This window comes from Orcinus orca, chromosome 18 (genome assembly GCF_937001465.1).
Source record: "Orcinus orca chromosome 18, mOrcOrc1.1, whole genome shotgun sequence".
In the NCBI taxonomy this organism is placed as follows: Eukaryota; Metazoa; Chordata; class Mammalia; order Artiodactyla; family Delphinidae; genus Orcinus; species Orcinus orca.
Window position 1 is genome coordinate 26,315,492 of NC_064576.1, and position 22,833 is coordinate 26,338,324.

Genomic DNA, 22,833 nt, shown 5'->3' on the forward strand with positions numbered 1-22,833 from the left:
GTTCGTTTTTCCAAACATTTTCTTTCTGTCTCTGTCTTTGCAGAAGGCCCAAGGTTTTGTTATTAACATCAGTATACTTACAGAGTCAGTATATGTTAGTAAAATCAGAATGTTCAAAATCCCTACAGACTTATATATGTTTGGGGAAACACTGAATATGTCCCATTTTAATTTTTTTAGAATGTAACTAAGTTATCTGTGAAGGACAGGTTGGGTTTTGTATCAAAGCCATCTGTTTCAGCAACTGAAAAGGTAAGAAGAATAGCATGATGTGTGTGTCTTGGCTTCATAAATGTTTTCAGGTGGCATCTTAATTTTTTAATTTTTTTCATAGTTCCAAACTCTTGCTTCTTAATTGTATCTTTTATTCCTACCTTTTTGCTTTCCATTTGCTGAAAAAGAAAAATATTTGCCTACCTCTTTTTGCTTTTTGCATCAGCATTTTAATACTTGCTGCTCACTGTATTTCCTTATGCTCCATTCTTTTTGTTTTTATTTACTATTTTTTCTTTAGAGATATCATACATTTTAATTTGAAAACTCTGACAACCTTATAGAGAGGGCCATGAATTAGGAATTTTACCTGAGTTTGAGCTCTGGCTCTTCACTTACTAACTGCATGACTTTGGGCAGTGCTCTTAACCTTTCTGAACCCTTTTCCTCATCAGTAAAATGGTGATGGTAATATTTGTCTTATGGGGTTTTATGATGATTAAATAAAATCAATTATTTAAAGAGTATTTTGTAAATTAGAATGATATAAATAAGTTTTTTATTTATTACAAACAGCTATTGTGTATAGCCTGACAATATAGTTAGTTATTTCTTTTTTTAAATGAGGGGAGCAAATGCTGATTAAATTGAGAACATTTTTGGACCTGTCTTATAGTTCTGTGTAGATGTGTTATTTTTCTCTGTTTAGGTATGTGTGAATGGCCCTGATCTTTAGTCTTTTTTGAGGTATGTCGAATCACAGAATATTAGAATTAGATGATCTTTCTCATTTCTTTATCCTCACCTTAAGGAAGGTAACCCCCAAATAGTTTTATGATTGACCTATACACTATGAGTTACTGAGCTAGGACTGGAATCTGGGTCTTTGATTTCTTTCTAGTCCATGGCTCCTTCCATTATGAAGATTACGTGGGAAATTGACATTATAGTTAATTAGAGCATCCCATGAAATAGCTGACCTGCTCTCTTCACTGGTTCTTCAGTATATTATTTTCCTATTTACTGTGTTAAACTTTGGCAATTCTAGAAATTTGAGTATGAATCTCATTTTGTATATCACATTTTCTTCTTGGGTACCTCAGCATTACTTTAGGCATAAAATGCCTAAAATGATTCATTATTTCCCCTATAAAGTAATTTCTCCTCCTAGCCACCCACCTCTGGAAGTGATGCCACCATTTTCCTTGTTGTGCAGTCTAGAAGCCTTAGAGTCATTCACTTGTGTTTGTAGTCCATTTGTCTCCTTCAGTTCCCTGGCCTCTGGACTGGCATCCCCCTCCTCTAGTTTACACTGCCACCATTCTACTCTCAGACTTTTTTTTTTTTTTTTTTTTTTTTTGCGGTACGTGGGCCCCTCACTGTCGTGGCCTCTACCGCTGCGGAGCACAGGCTCTGGACACGCAGGCTTCGCGGCCATGGCTCACAGGCCCAGCCGCTCCGCGGCATGTGGGATCTTCCCACACCGGGGCACAGAACCCACGTCCCCTGCATCAGCAGGCGGACTCTCAACCACTGCGCCACCAGGGAAGCCCCAGACTTATTTTAATGTTAACTTCGTACAGAAACTTTCATTTCCTCAGCTGAATTTGCTTGATTCATAACTCATCATACCTCAGTTATTGTGGTTCTGTTACCTCTGCTTTAGTTGTTCCTTTCTACCCTAATGAGCCCTTTTCTGTTCATTGTCTCTTGCTATTTCCTGCCTCTTTTTTTTTTTTTTTTTTGATGGTGGTTTTTCTGGAGTAATTTCCTTCTGCCTAACAGATTTCTAGTCATTCTTTTAAAGATTGAAAATCTCTCTAACCTCTACTATGAAACCTCCAGAGTTTTCCATATATGCCCCCCTCCCGAATTTGTGTGGCTTAGTCTATGCCACTAAATTTAGCAGCATCTAAATATTTACTTTGATTATTTTTATCCTCCTTGATAATAAGTAACTAAGGAATAAAATAACAATATAAGGGCTGTTACTTAGTATAGTGCTGAGCAATTCTGGTGAGGTCTACAACCCTGATTATGTGTAGGATCTGTTTATGTCAAGATTTGGATTCTGAAATTGAAGTGTACTAATTATAGCTTTTACAAAACTTTTCTAGCGTGTTTTGCTACTTGTTCTCATTATTGTTTTTTAACGTGTTTTATATAGCTTTAGATGAAAGGTGTCCAAATTTGGAATTGATAGTATAAATTTGCTAATATAGTTAGCATTAAGTATATTTGTGAAAAATCACTAATGGTAGTGGGCTATTTATGAAAAAAAACCTACTCAGTAAATACTGTAAAGAATCTTCTAAGGAAAGCAATTATTTACAAGTATGTAACTTCCTGTCATCTTCAGTGAACGTGTTTACAGAATAGCATTTTGTTTTTGCTTATTCTTGGTTATTTCTGTTCCCCTAGTCCATAGGGGTTTTTACTGCATAATCCTTAGAGCTCAGTGATTCAGAGAAGTCTTAGGAAGAGTAGGAGAATGTTCCCCATCATCAAATGTTATTTCAATTTTTTTTTAAATTGAAGGCTGGGAAAAACTCAAACCTTGCATCCAAACAATACCTTTTGTCATTGTTTTTGCGGTACGCAGGCCTCTCACTGTTGTGGCCTCTCCCGTTGCGGAGCACAGGCTCCGGACGCGCAGGCTTAGCGGCCATGGCTTACGGGCGCAGCCGCTCCGTGGCATGTGGGATCTTCCTGGACTGGGGCGCGAACCCGTGTCCCCTGCATCGGCAGGGGGACTCTCAACCACTGTGCCACCGGGGAAGCCCTTTTGTCATTGTTAAAGCAAACAAGTACACAAATGTAAAATTTTATCCCCTTCCTGTAAATAGCACCCACTAAACTCTCTAGTGATTCTTTGTTATTCTAAGATTGCATGTGAGAGGGCTAAGAAAGAGGAAACTTAAAACCTAATTTTTACTGCTAAATATTAAGATACTGTAATAGCTATTAAATAGGTATTGTTTGAGTAGAGTGATCAGTAAAATGATGTTTGAGTGCCTCAGCTTACTCTAGAGAGATTTATGAAGAATAAAGGTGGCACCTGCATATACCATCCTGGTTAGTTTTGTTTTTTTAAAAAATAAATTTATTTATTTTTGGCTGCATTGGGTCTTTCTTGCTGCACGCGGGCTTTCTCTAGTTGTGGCCAGCGGGGGCTACTCTCATTGTGGTGCACAGGCTTCTCATTGCGGTGGCTTCTCTTGTTGTGGAGCATGGGCTTTAGGCGCACAGGCTTCAGTAGTTGTGGCATGCAAGCTCAATAGTTGTGACTTGCAGGCTCTAGAGCACAGGCTCAGAGTATTGCGGCGCACGGGCTTAGTTGCTCTGCAGCATGTGGGATCTTCCCAGACCAGGGATCGAACCCGTGTCCCCTGCATTGGCAGGCAGATTCTTAACCACTGCACCACCAGGGAAGTCCATCCTGGTTAGTTTTTTAAAAAAGGTTTAGACTGTCCAAATTATCCCCGTAAAGCTCTTCTAAATTCTAAGAAGGTAAACTGACTAATCAGTTGAATATTTAATGTTCTTATATCAGTTTTAGGTATATCATACTTATGGTACAGGATGTTATTGTTCCTTAGCAGGGTTTTTTTTTGGTAATCTAAAAATATATCCTGGTCCCCTTGCATGATGATAAGCTGACATCTGTACCATGGAACTTTTAAAAGGGAAATTGTGTGGCATAATTGAAGGAACATTGCATGTCATATAGAGAATTTGGCTGTTAGGTTTTAGCAGCTGACATTCTGGATGATCCTGGATAAGTCTTACTTTCTCTGTTTCCTTAACGATAAAATACAGTCATTTAAGTAACCCTTTGATTTTTAAAATTTGTATTTGTTGTGTAATTTTGCTATGTTATTATAAAGATTAAGGAAATGTATGATCATTTCTTTTCATAACTGTTATTGACTAATTTTAATTTTAAAAAATGGATTGGCCTCTGTCAGGATTATTCTGTGGATTACTCAGTCAGTATTATTACCAGGATTATTTTTCTTACAGAGAAATATGATTTATATAAAATTATTTGCTATGCTGAATTTTCTGGGAACCGAGCTGTTGTAGCAAAAATTGATTACTGACTTAAACATGTTTTTCTTTGATGTTAAGATATTTCTCTGCAAGATCTTCAATCCCTTTGTCTCTTTTAAGCTAGTTGGTATTCTTGTAAGAAATAAAATCGTTAATTCCTGAAAATATTTGATAAACTTAATTTTAAAGTAAACTCCTGTCGTCCTCACTGGAATTCCCAGTTAAGTTTTGCTACAGAAAACACATCTGTATGCTGCTTTAAGGGAATGTCATAAGTGAACATTGAGATTTATTGAAAGGCTGATTATTTACTTAATATAAAAGTTGACTATATGGTAATTATATATTAATAAGTTTCCTACACATAACTCCTCAGAATACTGTCTTTTTTTTTGTGGTACGTGGGCCTCTCACTGTTGTGGCCTCTCCTGTTGCGGAGCACAGGCTCCGGACGCGCAGGCTCAGTGGCCACGGCTCACGGGCCTAGCCACTCCACGGCATGTGGAATCTTCCCGGACCAGGGCACGAACCTGCGTCCCCTGCATCGGCAGGCGGACTCTCAACCACTGCGCCACCAGGGAAGCCAGAATACTGTCTTTTTATTGCATTTAAGCAAGGCACTTCTGCTTTAGACACCTGTGAGAACTAGCTTATTGGGAGTGTTGCTTTGGGGCATCCTAACTATGTTTCTTTTGTATTTGATTTTAACTTGGGCACTGGTTATTAAAAAATGATACTTGGATGACTTAATTTGTAATAACCTTCTTTTGCAGTAGGTAATTTTTACAAAATACTTCTTTTATTCCGTTTTTATCCGTGAGAAACATCTATTTTTCTTTTTTTTTTTACAAGTACTAATAATAGTCATGGCTTGTAATATTTTATATAGGAAGTAAGATAAGGAGGTGTTAATGGATTATAACCTCTATTTTATTGGAGAATTGGCTTTTATCTTGGGAAGTAAGAGGTATTAGTGATGCATATTTTAACAACAAAGCGTGTGATACTTTTCAGCTCATCTTACGAATTGAAGAGAGCTTTGATACCCGACCTGACAAGTGTACTACAAGAAATGAAAATTACAAGCCAATATCTCATGAACATAAACGCAAAAATCCTAAGTAAAATGTTAGCAAATGTACAGTGATATGAGAAAGATAATACATCCTGACCAGGTAGAGTTTATTCCAGAAATGCAAGGTTGATTTAACATTTGAAAATCATTTATTTCACCATATTAACAAAATAAAGGGTTGGGAGGAGGTATGTGGTAGATGTTGGAGGGAGGGAGAAGGACCCCATGTGATTATCTCAGTAGAAAAGAAATGTGGTAAAATTATTTAGTCACATTAAGCATTCTGCAAACTAGGAATAGAAAAAAACTTCCTTAATTTTGACAAAGTATATTTGCAAAATAACAAACCCCTACAGTTAACATATTCAATGGTGAAATATTGAATACTTTCCCCCTAAGATCAGGAACAGCAAACGATGTCCACTCTTGTCACTTTTTTCCAGTAGTATAGGGCCTAACCACTACAATAAGGAAATAAAATAAAATAAATGGCATAAACATTGGAAAGGGAGAAACAGAACTGTGTTTACTCACAGATGATATATGATTGTATATGTAGAAAATCCAAAAGAATTCACAGGCGATTGGAATTAATAAGTGAATACAGTAAGGTCACTGGAAATAAGGTCAATATGTAAAAATACAGCACATGCAGAAACCATTTTGGAAAACAGAGGTGTGGTTGTTTAGAAAGACCACTATGTTTTTATTATATTCTTAGAATCGTAGCATCATCTTTTCTTTTGGGTTCATTACATTCTTCTCTTTTGTGACAACTCTATCCTCATCTTTCGAAAAATACAGATATTTCTTGTTATTCAAACTCTTACTGTCTAAACTCTGGAACCTAATAGATTCAGATAGTGAGCAATATTTGTAATCATATAGTTCACTGTTTCTAAGACATTTTATTTTCACATTTTTACACCTCTGAAATTGGGCTACATCTTATAGTTGTTGGTATTTATGATTATAATTGGCAGCCTTTTCCTTTAGTAGGGTTATATTAAATGACAGTGTGTCTCCTAGGCAGTGATATCTTAAGCTCAGTGAAATATATTAGCTGATGTTCTGTTTTTACAGAAGGAAGTTCCTGGAAAAAACAAGGAAGTAAGATGCTTGTAGCAATAAAGGAGTCTTCTTACTGTTATCATATACTTTTTTTTTTTTTTTTTTTTTGCGGTATGTGGGCCTCTCACCGCCGTGGCCCTTCCCATTGCGGAGCACAGGCTCCGGACGCGCAGGCCCAGCGGCCATGGCTCACGGGCCTAGCCACCCCGCGGCACGTGGGATCTTCCTGGACCGGGGCACGAACCCGTGTCCCCTGCATCGGCAGGCGGACTCTCAACCACTGCGCCACCAGGGAAGCCCTATCATATACTTTTATTCACCTTGCAACAGCAATCCTTAGTGTGATATCTGGTGTTAATAACAGTACTTGGAAAGGGAGTGTTCCCTACTCACTGAAATTGGAGAAATGCTGAATTAAACAAATTATATAGGTTTCTTTACTTCTGGCTTTCTCACAGCTCTTACGATAATATACATTTTGAAACTAGAAAGTAGGGTTATGATATTGTTTCCAACTTTATTTGAGTATAGAAATCCTGTTTTGGTCACAACTGTTCAACTTGTTATGGAACCATCATGACGAAAACAGTTTATAAACACTCAGTCACTTTCTTATGCAGATTATCTTACGTTTCTCCCTTTATAAAGTTATTATCTCACCCTATATAATCATACAGTTTGACATTGTATGGTGTGGTAAGGTAGCATGGAATAACTTTTCCTCTAGAGTTACAGAGAATGTGACAAGTTAGACTATGAACTAAATCTGTGTCTACTTTATATTTTACTGAATGCAACCATTTCATACTTGTTAGTGATATCTTAAGTATTTTCATTATTGAAGAAAATTATCAAAGTTTGATACACATCAACTGTTGTAAAGAACCTTTATTTTTAAACGTCAGCTGTGCTATATGGAACTAGTGTAATTACAGTATTCTAGGTTTTTATTTCATTTAGAGGCTAAGACATTCTTGGATACTTAGAATAGTGATGAGTTGCCTAAGCTTTGTGATGTTCCCTAATCTAATTTCATGATAAAAGATTAGAAAGTATTGTCCAGATTGCTACTTCTCTGATATACCCAGTTATTTACATTTTAGTACTGAGAAAGTAGGGCTCTTTTTCTCATTGATACTCTTCTATTTATGTAGTTCTTCTAACCTCTTTTAGGTCATGAACTCCTTTAAGACTTTGGAAACTATGTTTTTTCCTCTGGGAAGTTACACTCTTCACACACATGGTTTCATGTTTAGATTTTATAGCATTCATAGCTCTCTTTGAAGGGATCTCTAAACTCCTTTCCAAGAACCAGTAACCAACCACTCTTTGGAACCTACAACTTTCTGCTTTCGGAGGATAAAAAAGGCAGCCTATACACTTTAATTTTCTTAAATTGACCTTTGTGTGGAAAATATTATCCACTCTGATCTACCATCATTTCATTTTAACTTGGTGCAAAAGTGTTTATTGAGTATTTGCTGTGTGCCCCGGTGCTGTTCTAGGCCCTGAAGGTAAAGCAGTGAACCAAGCAAAAAAATCCCTACCCTCATGGAATGAATTTTTGGGTTTGTGAGGACATTAGGCACCATCAGGTTGAACTTCTTATTTAATGAGCAAACTGAGGCCCAAGAAGGTACCTGAATTTACCCATTGTCTCATAATTAGTTGGTAGTAAGGTTTAGGTACTAGAAGAAGCACAAAGAGGAGAAAGACATGTTATTTTTGTTTCAGGGCTCTTACAGTGAAGATAGGGAGAGAGATATAAAATAAATTAATATGTCATCAGGTCATTTTTACTAAATATTTTAATAGGAATAATATTTCATCAAAGGACCTAGGTAGAAGAAATAAATGATTAGAGCTTTGTGGAGGTCTGGAGTGGTTGTGCTGAACCTGAGCTGAGTTTAAGGGAATAAGGTCACTTAAAGTAGGAGCAGTGCTAGCAAAGGAATGGAGATAGAAAGCAATAAGGTTAATTTCAGAAATGTAAATTACAAATGATAATTTTAAATTGTTTGCAGGACAGTGTCTGATTTCCTCCTGTGCTGTGTTCTTGTGTACAGTTTTTGCTTTAGTCACTAGGAATACTAGTAATGTATTCAACAACTAATATTTTCTCAGTGGTACAGTAATGGCAGTGTTTTTTATTGATTTGAAGTTTCTGTATGTTTGCTTTTTGCTTTTCTTCTAAAGGTATATGGTGTTAATTAAAATTTTTTTTACTTTCTAGTTTATCCCTCACTCATACCCTTTCTTTCAAATCACTGTGACTTAGTTATTACAAATATATAATACTTTTAGTTCAGTGTGGTAGATTTTGACAGGAGTGCTTTAGAGTTTTGAAGGAAATAGTACTCAGGAAATCATGAATGCTTGATACATTTTTTGAGAAGTTGAATTTGTATTGGTAGGTGTTGTCTACATCTACTGGCCTAACAAAAACGGTGTATAATCCAGCTGCTTTGAAGGCTGCACAAAAAACCTTACTTGTTTCCACCTCTGCAGTTGATAATAATGAAGCACAGAAAAAAAAACAGGTAAGTATAGTAGTGTACAGAATTTGCAGGTCGGGAAGCTTTTCTGCATGTATGTGTTTTTTCAGTGCTTATCATAAAATAGAGCTAAAAGAAAGGTATATGTTGGCTGCCACTGAACTTTTATTTTCCCTAGTATATTAGTAAATATTAATTTTCATCTTGGAATGAAAGGCTCTCCTGATTGATTTTTGAAACTTGTGTACTTATTTAAGCTTTACATAGGAAAACTTTGCATTTCATTTTTGTTGCCAAGCTTCTTCAATTACAACCAGTTCTGTCTTCTTGGGTAATTTCATTTATTGGAAAGGTACATGGTAAATATTCTAATAATATTTTTGATCCCTTCTCTAGGAGGCACTGAAACTTCAGCAGGATGTAAGGAAAAGAAAACAAGAAATTTTAGAAAAGCACATTGAAACACAGAAGGTAAAATATTAAAGTTAGATTTGGCAAAATGTATTTATAAGTGTCATAATTTTTAGTGAATTTAATCTTACACTCTATAGATAGTCCTGAGAAACATATTTACTGTAATTGATAATGGTAAAACTGAAATATTTATCAATAGTAATGTATATATTAACTGATAAAATGTTGGTGATGAAGTGTATTACATTGTGTAATATACATTGCACAGTGGACTGGGAAATGGATTAGTTTAAATGGAGCTATGACTATCAACTTGAAATGAAAATAAGGAATATTTATCCAGGTATGTTGCTGCACAGTAGTTCAATAGATAGTAAATGGAACCTTTTTCTCATTGTTGACATATGTACCTTTCTTTAATTGGCTTGTGATCCTCTAGTCCTATGTTGTCTGGTACAGCAGCTAAGAGCCACATCTGACTATCAGGTACTTGAAATGTGTCTAATCCAAATTGAGATGTGCTGTAAGTGTAAAATACATACCAGATTTCAAGCACGTAGTATGAAGAAAAATGGTAAAACATCCCAGTAGTTTTTGTTGAAATGTTACTTTTGATAAAATGAGTTAAATAGAATATGTATTTAATTAACTTTAATGTATCTCTTTTATCTTTGTAAGGTGGCTGCTAGAAAATTAAAAATTATGTGGCTTGCAGTATTTCTTTTGTACAGTGTTGCTCTAGTTATGGCATTTAATTAGTGTCAGTTCTTGATTATGTCTGGTAATAAAAGTTATGACACTTGAAAATATTGAAAATACACAAACTTTTTACCTTTTGGTTTAAAATGTATGTCTTTTCTAATTTAAATTTGTATGTACTTGATAAAGAGACATCACAATGCTTTACACCCAAAACTGAAACCATCTTGACTCAGAGAACCTATAATACTTTGTGATGTCTTCTCCATATTACCATGTTTATCTTCTTACTTCCTATCTATGTTGGGCATATTGTTCTTAGCCTAGCCAGTTACTGTTCCCTCTGACAAAGAAAGTAGGTAACTAAATATGCCATTTTTCTAATATCTCATATGGAGGGAAACCGTAAAACTTTTCCTCTGATTCTTTCTGGGTTACGGACTATGTTTGGAGTGGGAATACTTAGGATCAGTAATATCAGCAAGTGGATTAGAAAGTAAGATTGTTGCTATTTCAAAATGACAACTTTTCAGGGATTGAATTAAATTTCTTGTGGTTGTATGCTTTGAACTTATGTTCTAAGAGACTTAAGTAGTAATATAGTTCTTCACAACGTAAACCAAGATTAAGACTTCAGATAGTTAGCATCACCAATCTGCTCTTCTTCTATCTCAGTGATTGTAAGCCTTGTCATGAATACATAAACTAAAAGTAGCAGTTATTTATATTTACTTTGCCATGTTTGCTTTTTAAATAATAGTAGGAATGTATCATATATTTGTTTTTAAAAATTTGCCAGATGTTAATTTCGAAACTGGAGAAAAACAAAGCAATGAAGTCTGAAGATAAAGCAGAAATAATGAAAACTTTAGAGATTTTGACAAAAAATATTACCAAGTTGAAAGATGAGGTCAAAGCTGCTTCTCCTGGACGCTGTCTTCCAAAAAGTATAAAAACCAAGACTCAGGTATTTCAATTTGTATTGTTATTCATATTACTACTTGTTAAAAGAACATTAAAACACTACATTATTTAAGATTCAGTTTTCCTTTAGCTAATATTCTTTGCTCAAAATTTGATCATTATATACTACCATTCTTCTCCTTCTCTAGTAATTAATAAGTAAATAAACACAAACAAGCAAACTCTACTCATCTTTTGAACCCTGCACATTGTAGTTAGAAAGTCAATTTTAGTTAGAAAGTCAGTAATTAGACAAATAGTTATGGATAATCTTAAAAAGGTAGCTAGAGGACAAAACAATATAGGTACTGGAATGCTTGACTGAGGAGTTTGAGATTTATTTTGTAAGTAATTGGTGGTATAAAATATTAATGAACAGAGAAGTACCAATCTGATGTCACTGTACAGAATGAATGATATTTTCTTTTAATAAATTTATTTATTTATTTTTATTTTTTGGCTGCATTGGGTCTTCATTGCTGCACACGGGCTTTCTCTAGTTGCGGCGAGCGGGAGATACTCTTCGTTGTGGTGCGCGGGCTTCTCGTTGCAGTGGCTTCTCTTGTTGCAGAGCACGGGCTCTAGGTGCACAGGCTTCAGTAGTTGTGGCACACGGGCTCAGTAGTTGTGGCTCGCGGGCTCTAGAGCACAGGCTCAGTAGTTGTGGCACATGGGCTTCATTGCTATGCGGCATGTGGGATCTTCCCGGACCATGTCCCGAACCCATGTCCCCTGCATTGGCAGGCAGATTCTTTAACCACTGTGCCACCAGTGAAGTCTCCAGAATGAACGATTGAAAGGGAGAAAATTCAGGTAGGTTAACTGATTAGATACAAAAAAGTGAGCAAGTTAATTTCAGATGACAATAAGTGATTTAAAAAAAACCCGTGGAGTTATACAATACTTATACTTAGTGTGTGTGTATGTGTGTATTTGTTGTGTGTGTATGTATATATGTGTGTGTGTATATATATGTATATATATAAAATTATGAGTTTATATTGATATTTCTCATTCTAATCTAATACCACAGCGTTCTTCTTTTCTTTCTCTTATGCCCTATCTCCCTGTTCCCATGATGACAACTTGGTTCCCACTAACATCAATACAGTATGCGTTTGCACAGTCCTGTAATCCATTCGAATAGTTCCAGAATTGCTAAAACAATACCACTTCCAACAACTAACTAAATATAAAATTAAGAATTTGTTTGCATTCTTTACAACCTCATAATATACTCCACTAAGAGTATAGAGTCAGACCCGTGGTGTAGGATCATGTGTTTTTCCGTTCGTGTGGTTATGTTATTAATTTGATAAAGTTAGGTTTATTTCTGTCTGTATTCAGTTTTGGATCGCTCTCCCTGTCATTCTTGCTGATTTAATTTTATTTTTTGAATAAGTAAAACATTAACATGATTCAAAAGTTATACTATATAAAAAGGTTTATATAAACAACCATTCCCCTTTGAGCCCTGACACTCTGTTCCCCACTCTTCCCTCCCTCTTGGTGTGTGTGTATGTATTCTTTCTTACATAAAAGCGTACTATATATTCCTCATTAACACCTTGGTGTTTTGCTTTTCTTTTCAGTTATTTCCTGAAAATTACTCCATATCAGTCCGTAGAAATCTCACTCTGGCTTCTGTCTGGAAAATGAATTATAGGGAAATCAGTGGAAGTAGGAACAAGTTAGAAAGCTGTTGCAGTAGTGTAGACCAGAGGTGACTGGTGGCTTGAACTAGGATGGTAGGACTGGAGATAGAGAAGAAATGTACGGATTAAATGAGAATGTGTAAAAATTTCTTTGTAAGAAGTTTGGTATAAATGCAGGATATTGATTGTCATCACCTAAAATATTTATTACTATTTTCTAGATGCAGAAAGAATTACTTGACACAGAACTGGATTTATATAAGAAGATGCAAGCTGGAGAAGAAGTCACTGAACTTAGGAGAAAGTATACCGAATTACAGCTGGAGGTATGTTTCATGATAGCCACACAGTACGCTAAAGAGGAGTAGTTACAGTCTTGATGGTTTATTTGAAAATACATTCCTCTCATTCTGGTCAGCAGTCGTTGGCATGTTGGGAGTTGATGTGGAAAAGAGGGAAGAGGTTAGCAAATCTTTCAGAGCTAATAGAAAATCTCTTAGTATTTAATGAGGGGTGATAACCATTCTACTTTTATACACAAGTCCCTCTACTTCTAGTGAATTTTGTTCCTTTTCTATTTTCGGTTTGTTTTTCTTCTTAGGACCAAAATCTATTAAAGGCTTTTCATTTATTCTTAGGGAGATATTCTGTGCATGTATAGGCATGTTACGTTGAGTTCCTATAAGGATCAGACTTTTAGTGGTAGAATTATATTGAAGAACATGCTTACTTAAGTTTTGCCTATAGATGGTGCTGTGGATGTTAAAGAGAAAAAAAACTAACTTCTTATAATTTAGTTATATGATTATATAAGAAAAATCTAGTAAAATTGATCTCTATACATGAGAATTTTTAACATTTAGCAAAAAGATGTTTAAGAATCAGAATTACATTTTGAAGTACAGGGACATTTATGTCATTAGTGTAGTTGGTACTTGCCTATATTTATCGTTGCCACAATTTAATTTTTTGTATTTTAGCTTATTCCTTTTGCTTAATCTGAAAATAATGCTTTTTTTCCAAATTCGTTAGCAACTTGATTTTCTTTTTCCAACATAGTAGAAATCTGTATTGAGTACTGGTATCCAGCTATTAAAGACTTTAACATTTAGCAGCCATTGTTCTTGTCTTAAGGCTCTTGTCTTGTCTGTCATAGGAAGCCATAGGATGGTATATTAAACCTGCATATATTTTGCGTTCTCTGGAAAACTGATATGGTTGTCTGTGTGTCCTGCCTAAGATAACAAGTTTTGGAAAAGATAGGTTCCTTTTATGTTAATATAGAAATTGTGTTTTCACCATTCTGGAGATTTCGTGCCTGTGTTCATGCGACTTTAAAAAAATACATTATCATTTTTAAAATTTTGGCCCATAATTTTAGCAAATAAATAATAGTATTACTAATATCCTTTATATTATTGGTCCATGTTTTCATTCTTATCATGATATAGCTAAACACTGAATGACATCTTCTGTTTTTCTTTTATGATGGCCAAACTTTAGTTTGCAATTAATATTAGTATATGCAGTAATGCAGTGTTTGCCAGAGTGTGTTCATTCACCACATCAATTCCATATTTTGTTAATAGGTATTAGTGAAAAAAGCTTTTGAGGCCAAATAAGTTTGGAAGAGGTTATAGTAAACGTGTGTTTTTTTTTTTCCCCACATTCTATTTTTTATTTTTTTTAACATCTTTATTGGAGTATAATTGCTTTACAGTGGTGTGTTAGTTTCTGCTGTATAACGAAGTGAATCAGCTATACGTATACATACATCCCCATATCTCCTCCCTCTTGCATCTCCCTCCTACCCTCCCTATCCCACCCCTCTAGGTGGACACAAAGCACCGAGCTGATCTCCCTGTGCTATGCAGCTGCTTCCCACTAGCTATCTATTTTACATTTGGCAGTGTATGTATAAACATGTGTTTTGTATATGGTTTTCTAGAGGCTTGTAATCTGTGAATCTCCAGAAACACATGTTTAAATACTCAGTATTGCTCAAACTTACTTGTCCAGGGACCCCTTTTTTAAGGAGCATTTTGAAGTTCCTAAGAGTATACTTTTGTATATGCTGTGCTGTTATTGACATTAATCCTTGACCTTTGAAGTTTGTTATTTGGATTTTAGATGATTGCTTTAGCTAATGTTAAAATTAACTGTCTTGAGATGAATAAACTAAAATATTTATACTTGCAGAGATTTTGGCAGTGGTGCCTGCTTGACATTTTCACTTGGATGTCTCACATCCTCAGGCTCAACATGTTCAAAATTGTGCTTATTTTGTCCCTAAACTCATCTACACAATTACCCAAACCAGAAATCTGGGAGTCATCATTGATTTCTCCCTTTCCTTCAGTATTCATACACATTTAATTACCAAGTTTTATACATATTACTCCCCAGTGTATCTTTTTTTCCTTAGTTAATCAATTAATTAATTTTTGGCTGCGTTGGGTCTTCGTTGCTATGCGCGGGCTTTCTCTAATTGCGGTGACCAGGGGCTACTCTTCATTGCAGTGTGCGGGCTTCTCATTTCAGTGGCTTCTCTTGTTGCAGAGCACGGGCTCTTGTTGCAGAGCACAGGCTCTAGGCACGCGGGCTTCAGTAGTTGTGGCTCGTAGGCTGATTAGTTGTGCCTCACAGGCTCTAGAGCACAGGCTCAGTAGCTGTGGTACACGGGCTTAGTTGCTCCGCGGCATGTGGATTCTTCCCAGACCAGGGCTTGAACCCATGTCCCCTGCACTGGCAGGTGGATTCTTAACCACTGCGCCACCAGGGAAGCCTCCTCAGTATGTCTTAAAAGTGTTTATTTTACTTCTCTCTATCTCCATGGCCACCATTGTAGACTAAGCTTCTATCTTCAGTTGTTGGCACTATTGTAGTAGCCTGACTGGTTTCCCAGCTTGTTCTCTTTTCCTTTTACCAGAATAATATTTTAAACACTGATTTGATTACATCACCCTACATCTGAACTTTAGATGTTTTAATTGATTTTCATGGCTCTTGGGATAAAATCAAAATCTTTAACGTGGTTCTTAAAGTTGTTCATTATCTGGCTCTGCCTGTCTCTCTAGCCTCATCTCTTCATCACATGTGGTCCAGCTGTACTGGATTTTATTCCTTCTTAGAAGTACCAAGTTCCTTTCAGCCTTGGTTCCTTTGTTCATGCTCTAATCCCCACCCCTCACCCTTGCCTTGCTTGTTCTTTGTATCTTCTTTGATGCATTGAACAAATAATTAAGTTTCTACAATCTGCTAGCTGCTATTTTAGGTGCTGGGGATAAAGTAGAGAGTAAAACAAGGAAAAATATTCCTCATGGAACTTTTATTCTAGTAGTTTATTCATTGCAGATCTTTAATATTCTATTCAAATCTTTAAGGAGAGCATTTCCTCATTTTTTGAATCACTTCTCATTAATATAATCAAATAACTAGATTGCTTAATGTCTCTACCCTTCTAGGATTTGAGCTTCATGAGGGTAAAGACTAGACCACAGGAAGTGCTCATTAAATATTTGTGGAATGAAGGAATGGTGTGCTATTCATATAGAGAGATAAAGTGGAATGTGTTACTGTGCTACTTTGGTTGTATGATGGTGTTAGTGTAAATGATCAAAATGATGAATTTGAAATAACTGTACATATTGAAGTCAACGGGCAAACAAATGGAAACACTGTATTTGAAAGCCATAACTAGAAAAAATACACTTATATATATAGGTATCTTGTATGTCTACATTATGCTAACTTCTTTTTTTTTAAATAGATTTATTTATTTGTTTATTTTTGGCTGCGTTGGGTCTTTGTTGCTGCGCCCGGGCTTTCTCTAGTTGCGGCGAGCAGGGGCTACTCTTTGTTGTGGTGCACGGGCTTCTCATTGCGGTGGCTTCTCTTGTTGTGGAGCACAGGCTGTAGGCACGTGGGCTTCAGTAGTTTTGGCACACGGGCTCAGTAGTTGTTGCTCGCGGGCTCTAGAGCGCAGGCTCACTAGTTGTGGTGCACGGGCTTAGTTGCTCCGTGGCATGTAGGATCTTCCCGGACCAGGGCTCGCACCTGTGTCCCCTGCATTAGCAGGAGGTTTCTTAACCACTGCACCACCAGGGAAGTCCCTATACTAACTTTTGAAGTAACATTCAGCTCTGGGCCTTATTTGGAACTCAAGAATTGCTGGTCTTTTTGTGATATAGTTTGATGTCTTAGTAGATAAGGCACATTTATTAATTTCAAAACATTGCTTAAATTAATGTTACTTTGTTTTCTAAATTCATTAGCTGTCTAAATTTTTTTTCACTTTAGAAACTAAAACCCTAACTTAAATTATGAAATCCTTTTGTAGGGCATTATTTGAATATGTAAATATGTATCAAATTGTATAACTCATGTCAGATTGTATGACTCATCTGACTGAGTATAACACTTGGCTCGTGTTAGTAATTGTGATGTTTAACCTATTTGTCTAATCTCTTCTAGGCTGCGAAACGGGGGATTCTCTCATCTGGTCGTGGTAGAGGAATTCATTCAAGAGGTCGAGGGGCAGCTCACGGCCGAGGCAGGGGTCGAGGTCGAGGTCGAGGTGTGCCTGGTCATGCTGTGGTGGATCACCGTCCCAGGGCATTGGAGATTTCTGCATTTACAGAGAGTGATAGAGAAGATCTTCTTCCTCATTTTGCGGTACTTTCTTACTGTCCAACAAAACAAATACTGATAATCATTGTTGGGGATAATGGATATTAAAGGGAAAGTATGAAAATGAAATGAATAAGCCCATTAATCTCACCAAAGGTTTTGATTAATCTATAATAATCCTTTGTTAATTACTTAAAAAACAAGCTCTAGTGGTTTTTTGTTTAATCATTGTCTGGAAGAAATGTTACTATTCTTACACTTAGTAGGCCTTCAGCTTATGAAAGGAATGATTTAGACCTTATTGTTTCAGAGAGGGAAGTCCTATCGTTTAGTTTCATTTGATATTTACTTTTAGGAAAAATTTAGCATATTGCATGGGCCATCCAGATTTTTAAAAATTAAGATGGAATTTTATTTGTTAATACTGTATTCTTGACCTAGCCAGCCTAGAAATGACACAAGACACAATTCTGGAATACGATCTTGACATTGCCTTATTTGGTGCCAGGGTATAATTAAAGGGAGTCAGTCTAATTGCAATGGACTTCCTTCTATGAGGAAGGAGAATAAGATTCTAGTCCCTGCTAATCCATTATTTTACTTGGATTTCCTGGGATCTGTTGGGTTCATGTGCAGAATGGAGATCATATCTGCCTAAAGCCCTTTCAACTTAAATGTTATGATTCTTAGTGGTATCCCAAAGGTTAGTTACTAACCATTGGTCTTGCCTGCAGCATTAGAGTAATTGCTCTGGAGATAAAAAGTAAATAACCAGTTCTTTACCCTCAAGGATTTTACATATAATGGTTTAACACAAACCAGTTAAACTACAAATAATTTAAAATCAAGTTAAATTTATTAAAAACTATAAATACTTCAGTAACTTAGAGAAGTATTTTTCACACAGACATATGATGGTGAAAGAACAGTAGAGGAAAGTTTCAAGAGGTAGTAAAGCTGGAGCTTGGGTCTTGAGGGATAGGTAAGCTTATAGATAGGTACACAAATAATTTAACGTTTTGAATATTCAGATTTAAATATTTGACAGTTATATTCCAGACTGTTAACTGCAGTTACAAATGTAAAACTGTACTTTTTCAGGACATAGAGAGGTATTGAAAGAAATAGTATATGTTTAAGAAATAACTAAAATGATTAATATTTAAGGATGGTGAGTCTGGAAAGTCTTCTGCTTTATGGCTTCAAAGGGAGAAAATAAGGAATCAGCTTTCTAGCTTGGAAATAACTGTAGCTCGATTCTTCCCTACTACACACCCTGTTTCTGCACCTTCCCAAGGGGAAGAAGATCCAGATAACTTAGGTGTACTACATATCGTTATACAGCTAATCAGGAAATTATCAAAGGATATGCTCAAATAATCCAGACAAACAAGGTGAGTTTAGGAATGTGTTTTGATGAGACTGAAATGGTTTTGGTTTTAGAAACAGTCAGAGCCTCTAAATGGATATTCTTGGATGTATTTGGAGATTCGAACTCTTCTCAAAGTTAGTAGTGGTAATGCACATTTAAAAAATTGCCAGTCTTTAAATAAGATAGCTTCTCTATCTCAACCCGTGATTTGAACATATGACAGGTATCAGAGAAAAAAAATCTACATTACTAAAGGATCATTGACGGTTACAAATTGTGATTAACAAAATGCTTTCTTTAATTTATCCATTGGAACCAGTAGCAGTAATAAACATTACAGCTAAAACTTACAGAGCACTTATTTTGTGGCAGGTATTTTTCTGAATGCTTTTTATATAACTCACCATATTATGAGTTATTTTGACAACTCTATGAGGTAGGTACCTTTATTCTTATTTTAGAGATCGGGAAAATGAAGCATGAAGAGATTAAGTAACTTGTTCAAGTTTACACAGCTAGTACTAACAGAGCTGGGATCTGACTGATTCTGTGGTCGTTTTCTTTACTATGCCCTACAGAATTTTTCTGTGTGGAGTGTGTGTATTTAATGAGATTGTGGTTATAATTTTATTTGGGGGTAAGAAATAAGGAGGTATTAGTAATGATATATAAAGGACTAAAGTTTTATGTGATAAAGGTGCTGTTTTCTGCTGTTTGCAGAAAAATCTTCCTACACAGGGAAAAATAAAATCCAGCACACCCAAAACAAGCATAATTTAATATGTTTAGCTTTTAAATGTCCTAAAAGAGTGTGGTCTAGAGGAGGGTAAAGTAAGAGTAAAAGCAGGGTCAATTAAAGTTTTGAATCGAAAACTTTTGAATGAAAAACTGGACTCTCATCTTGGTAATTAACTTAGTTACTTTGGAAAAATTACTTAAATTCTCTGAACCTCCCCCCCCATCTTTAAATTGGGAATGATACAAAAAACTCACACAATATTCTGAGGATTAAATATTCTGCTTTAGAAAGAATTTAACATACTCTGGAATTGGAATAATGAGTATAGAAGGAATGGCAATAAGGAAACTCAATCTTTCACCATTGTTTCCCTATTTAAAGAATAGTTCAATCAAGTGTAAGTTACCCTGGTTCTAGAAAGTATAGAATTGTAAATAATATTGGAAAATAGGAACACCCTTTATCATACAATATTACGTCCTAAAATGAATTATTCATAATTTCTTTCTGCTAATCACCCTGAATTGTTATGCATTCTGGGTTATATTTATTGGTGTCTTAATATTTTAAAAACCATTAGGATTTTGGATGTTTCAAAATATTTATTTGGAGGAAATACTTTTTTTTAATTTAAAGCAATATGGTGAAATTGAAGATTGTCAGATTGATGACTCTTCACTTCATGCAGTAATTACATTCAAGACACGAGCAGAAGCTGAAGCAGTAAGTATTATAAATATTCTAATTTATTAAAATTCAGATTTAAATGTTCTATAAATATTGCCTCTAAGTTTTAATATAAATGAATTTTTTTTGACTTACTAAAGAACTACACTGTGACAGTAGATAGACCATAGGAAGTGGAATTCATGGCTACAAAGAATGTCCTAAAGCAGTTAGGCAGTTTTATATATAACATGAATATTTAGAATATATAGTTAATCACCAAGTTGAATGTCAAGTTGTACTCTCTTGAGACATCAGGAATTCTTCCATTCTCTTTCACAGGAGATAGGGCCACTCCACTTTCCATTATCCCTTTCTCAGCTGGCCCAGAACAAGTCTGCTTTGGCAGAATGAGTGGTGAGGGGTAAGATACAAGCGGAGATAGAATCCTGATGGCTGCTCTTCTTAACCATCCCTCATCTGCTACTTCCTAGTCCCAGTTGGCTGAACCCTACAGTGTCCGTAGCTCAGCATACCCACAACTAGGCCTCTACAACTTTTTGCCCAAGACAGGAATATATAGCGCTAGCTTTTAGGGTCCTTTTAGTATAGTTGTCTTAAAATGTGTATCTTGAATTATCTTTCTAAAGAATGACCAGAAGTATATGCAGCCTTGTCTTTCTTCTGGGTTTAAAAGATTTAAAAAAGGAAAATGAGTGCGAGGTGTAACGGGTTCATCGGAACATTTTTAGCCCTATGTATTCTTTGTTCAAGGTTGTAGAGAAATAGATGTACCATTTTGACCTTGGAAAAACGCGTTAAGCGTTCCAAACAGTTAACCTAATGTGAATGAAAGAGTAGGATGGTTTTCAGAAGTTTTAAGATGATTGTGGTCTAAATAAGTTTTGAAAATCTTCTAAATTGATTTATTCTCTTTGTAGTGAATACTCCCTGCTGGTACATTGCTGGGAACTTACCTGGTAGGAGTTGCTCTTGGCACATTGCAGCCTATAAAAAAGACTGTTGGTCTGATAAGTCTCAGAAAAGTGTTTAACTGGGCCCTAGAATAACATAGTTTCAGGGTTAGGCGGGTGGGTAGTGGATAGTTTTATAGAATAGGAGTTCCTCATCCTAGAGTTTTATTAAGTTTTAAGAAATCTTCTATTTAAAGGTCTTTTGTGAAAATAAAAGGTAATTTATAATTGATGAGAGTTTAAAACTTTCTTATAAGCTTATATGTATATGTGTTATATTGAAAAAGTAGATTTTTGATCAAGTTTTCTCTGAGAGGTATTATTGAATATAAGTTAAGAATGAGCCTCCTTTAAATGACAGCTTCAGTGACAGTTTTCAGTGTAATATTGGATACGTTGCTTGAGTACCATCTTTTTATGTTCTATTTACTTTCTAGGAAGTAGTCTTATTATAAAACAATGGTAATTGTTATGTTCAAATGGTTACAGTATTACCAAGTTTGTGAATTTAGTAACTACTTTAAAAATATATATTACTACTTGTCCCTGTTTACTTATGTGGCTGAGAAAAAAAAAACAAAAACGCTCCTGCCTCTTAAATAATTTTTGGATGTTTTGCTTTTGGTAAGTAGGACCTGTTGACATATATCTTCTTGGGTTTTGCTTTTTTCTATCTCAGATATAAATTCTAATATATATTTTTATACTATGTATATATCTTCCAAATGAATAGCAGTTATTTCAAAGACCTGGGATTAATGTATAAAGAAAGATTTTAACAGTGAATTATATGAAGGTTGAATAAGTGGCAGAATAACTTAGCTTAAGTTAGATCTGATGAGAGTTAGCTTTTCAGGGTAAATACCATTTTAGTTGGATTTACGTAACAGACTAAAAGGAACAACTACCATTGCTATGATAAACATTTGGAATTAGGTTATAGAAGTTGTTAAACATTTCCTTAAGCCAAAAAAATTCTTAAAATTTTGTAACATTCTATTTTAGAAGAGGATAGAAAATTAAGTTGAAGCTAATCTTATACAAGCAGAATATAGGCTAAAATAGTGTTTTTCAAACTTCTGGATTTTAGGGAACAGTGAGGTTTAGGAATTTAAAAACTAGTGTGTTTGACATTAGGTTTCCAGTGTTTAATTTTGTCAAGGAAGAATGCTTAAAAAGTACAAAAAAAATTGTACCATCATTATATAAAATAAAGAAAAATTTAATACCAAATGTAGGTGTATATAAACTCAAGGTAAAGGATAGTCCTTCCCAAGAAAAGAAAATTGTAAACCTTTGCTAATGTTTATTTCCAAATATTTCATTGTTCATAATTTCTGAATCATTGTATTAGATGGCTGAATGTATGTCTATTTCCTTAAGTCAATAGATGCATAATATTTCAAAGGAAAGTACAGGAATAAGATAATCAAGACATTCAAATATGACTGAAAAGTAAGAAATTTTCCTCAGAAAAGAGATTGAAGTATTTTAAGGAGTAATAATATAAACAGAACCATTTTAGCTTTAGGTTAAGATGGCTAAGGTTTGATTCTGGTTAGTTAGAAGATGGATCCTACTGCTTTATTTTCTGTTTTCCAATTTGTCTGTCACCACCCCTAATGTACTAAAGGTGCATAAGTACCCAAACAGGACAGAAAAAAGTAACCTCTTCCCATGACTGGTTAGAATGTTAGTTTTCCTACTCTGAATTGTTCCTATACTTTTGTAAGAAACCAGGATCCAGTTTTAGAATAGGAATAGTTAAGTTCCTGTTTTATAAGAATCAGTCCCAAAGATGAAACTCTACAGTCC

The 22,833-nt window shown here is 35.2% G+C and overlaps 1 protein-coding gene across 13 annotated transcripts in view; it reads left to right on the forward strand.

Annotated features, from left to right (window-relative positions):
• The window catches only part of RBM26 (RNA binding motif protein 26), an 89,008-nt gene that overhangs the window by 50,745 nt on the left and 15,430 nt on the right, over positions 1-22,833 (forward strand). For 11 of the 13 annotated variants that reach the window (XM_049700967.1, XM_049700968.1, XM_033400105.2 and 8 more), the window contains exons 14-20: positions 181-252; positions 8,827-8,952; positions 9,304-9,378; positions 10,820-10,987; positions 12,860-12,964; positions 17,112-17,312; positions 20,015-20,101. In XM_049700967.1, the coding sequence (XP_049556924.1) occupies positions 181-252; positions 8,827-8,952; positions 9,304-9,378; positions 10,820-10,987; positions 12,860-12,964; positions 17,112-17,312; positions 20,015-20,101 (834 nt within the window). The remainder of the gene's footprint in view (positions 1-180; positions 253-8,826; positions 8,953-9,303; positions 9,379-10,819; positions 10,988-12,859; positions 12,965-17,111; positions 17,313-20,014; positions 20,102-22,833) is intronic. The other 2 variants (XM_049700969.1, XM_033400103.2) reach the window with 1 other exon arrangement.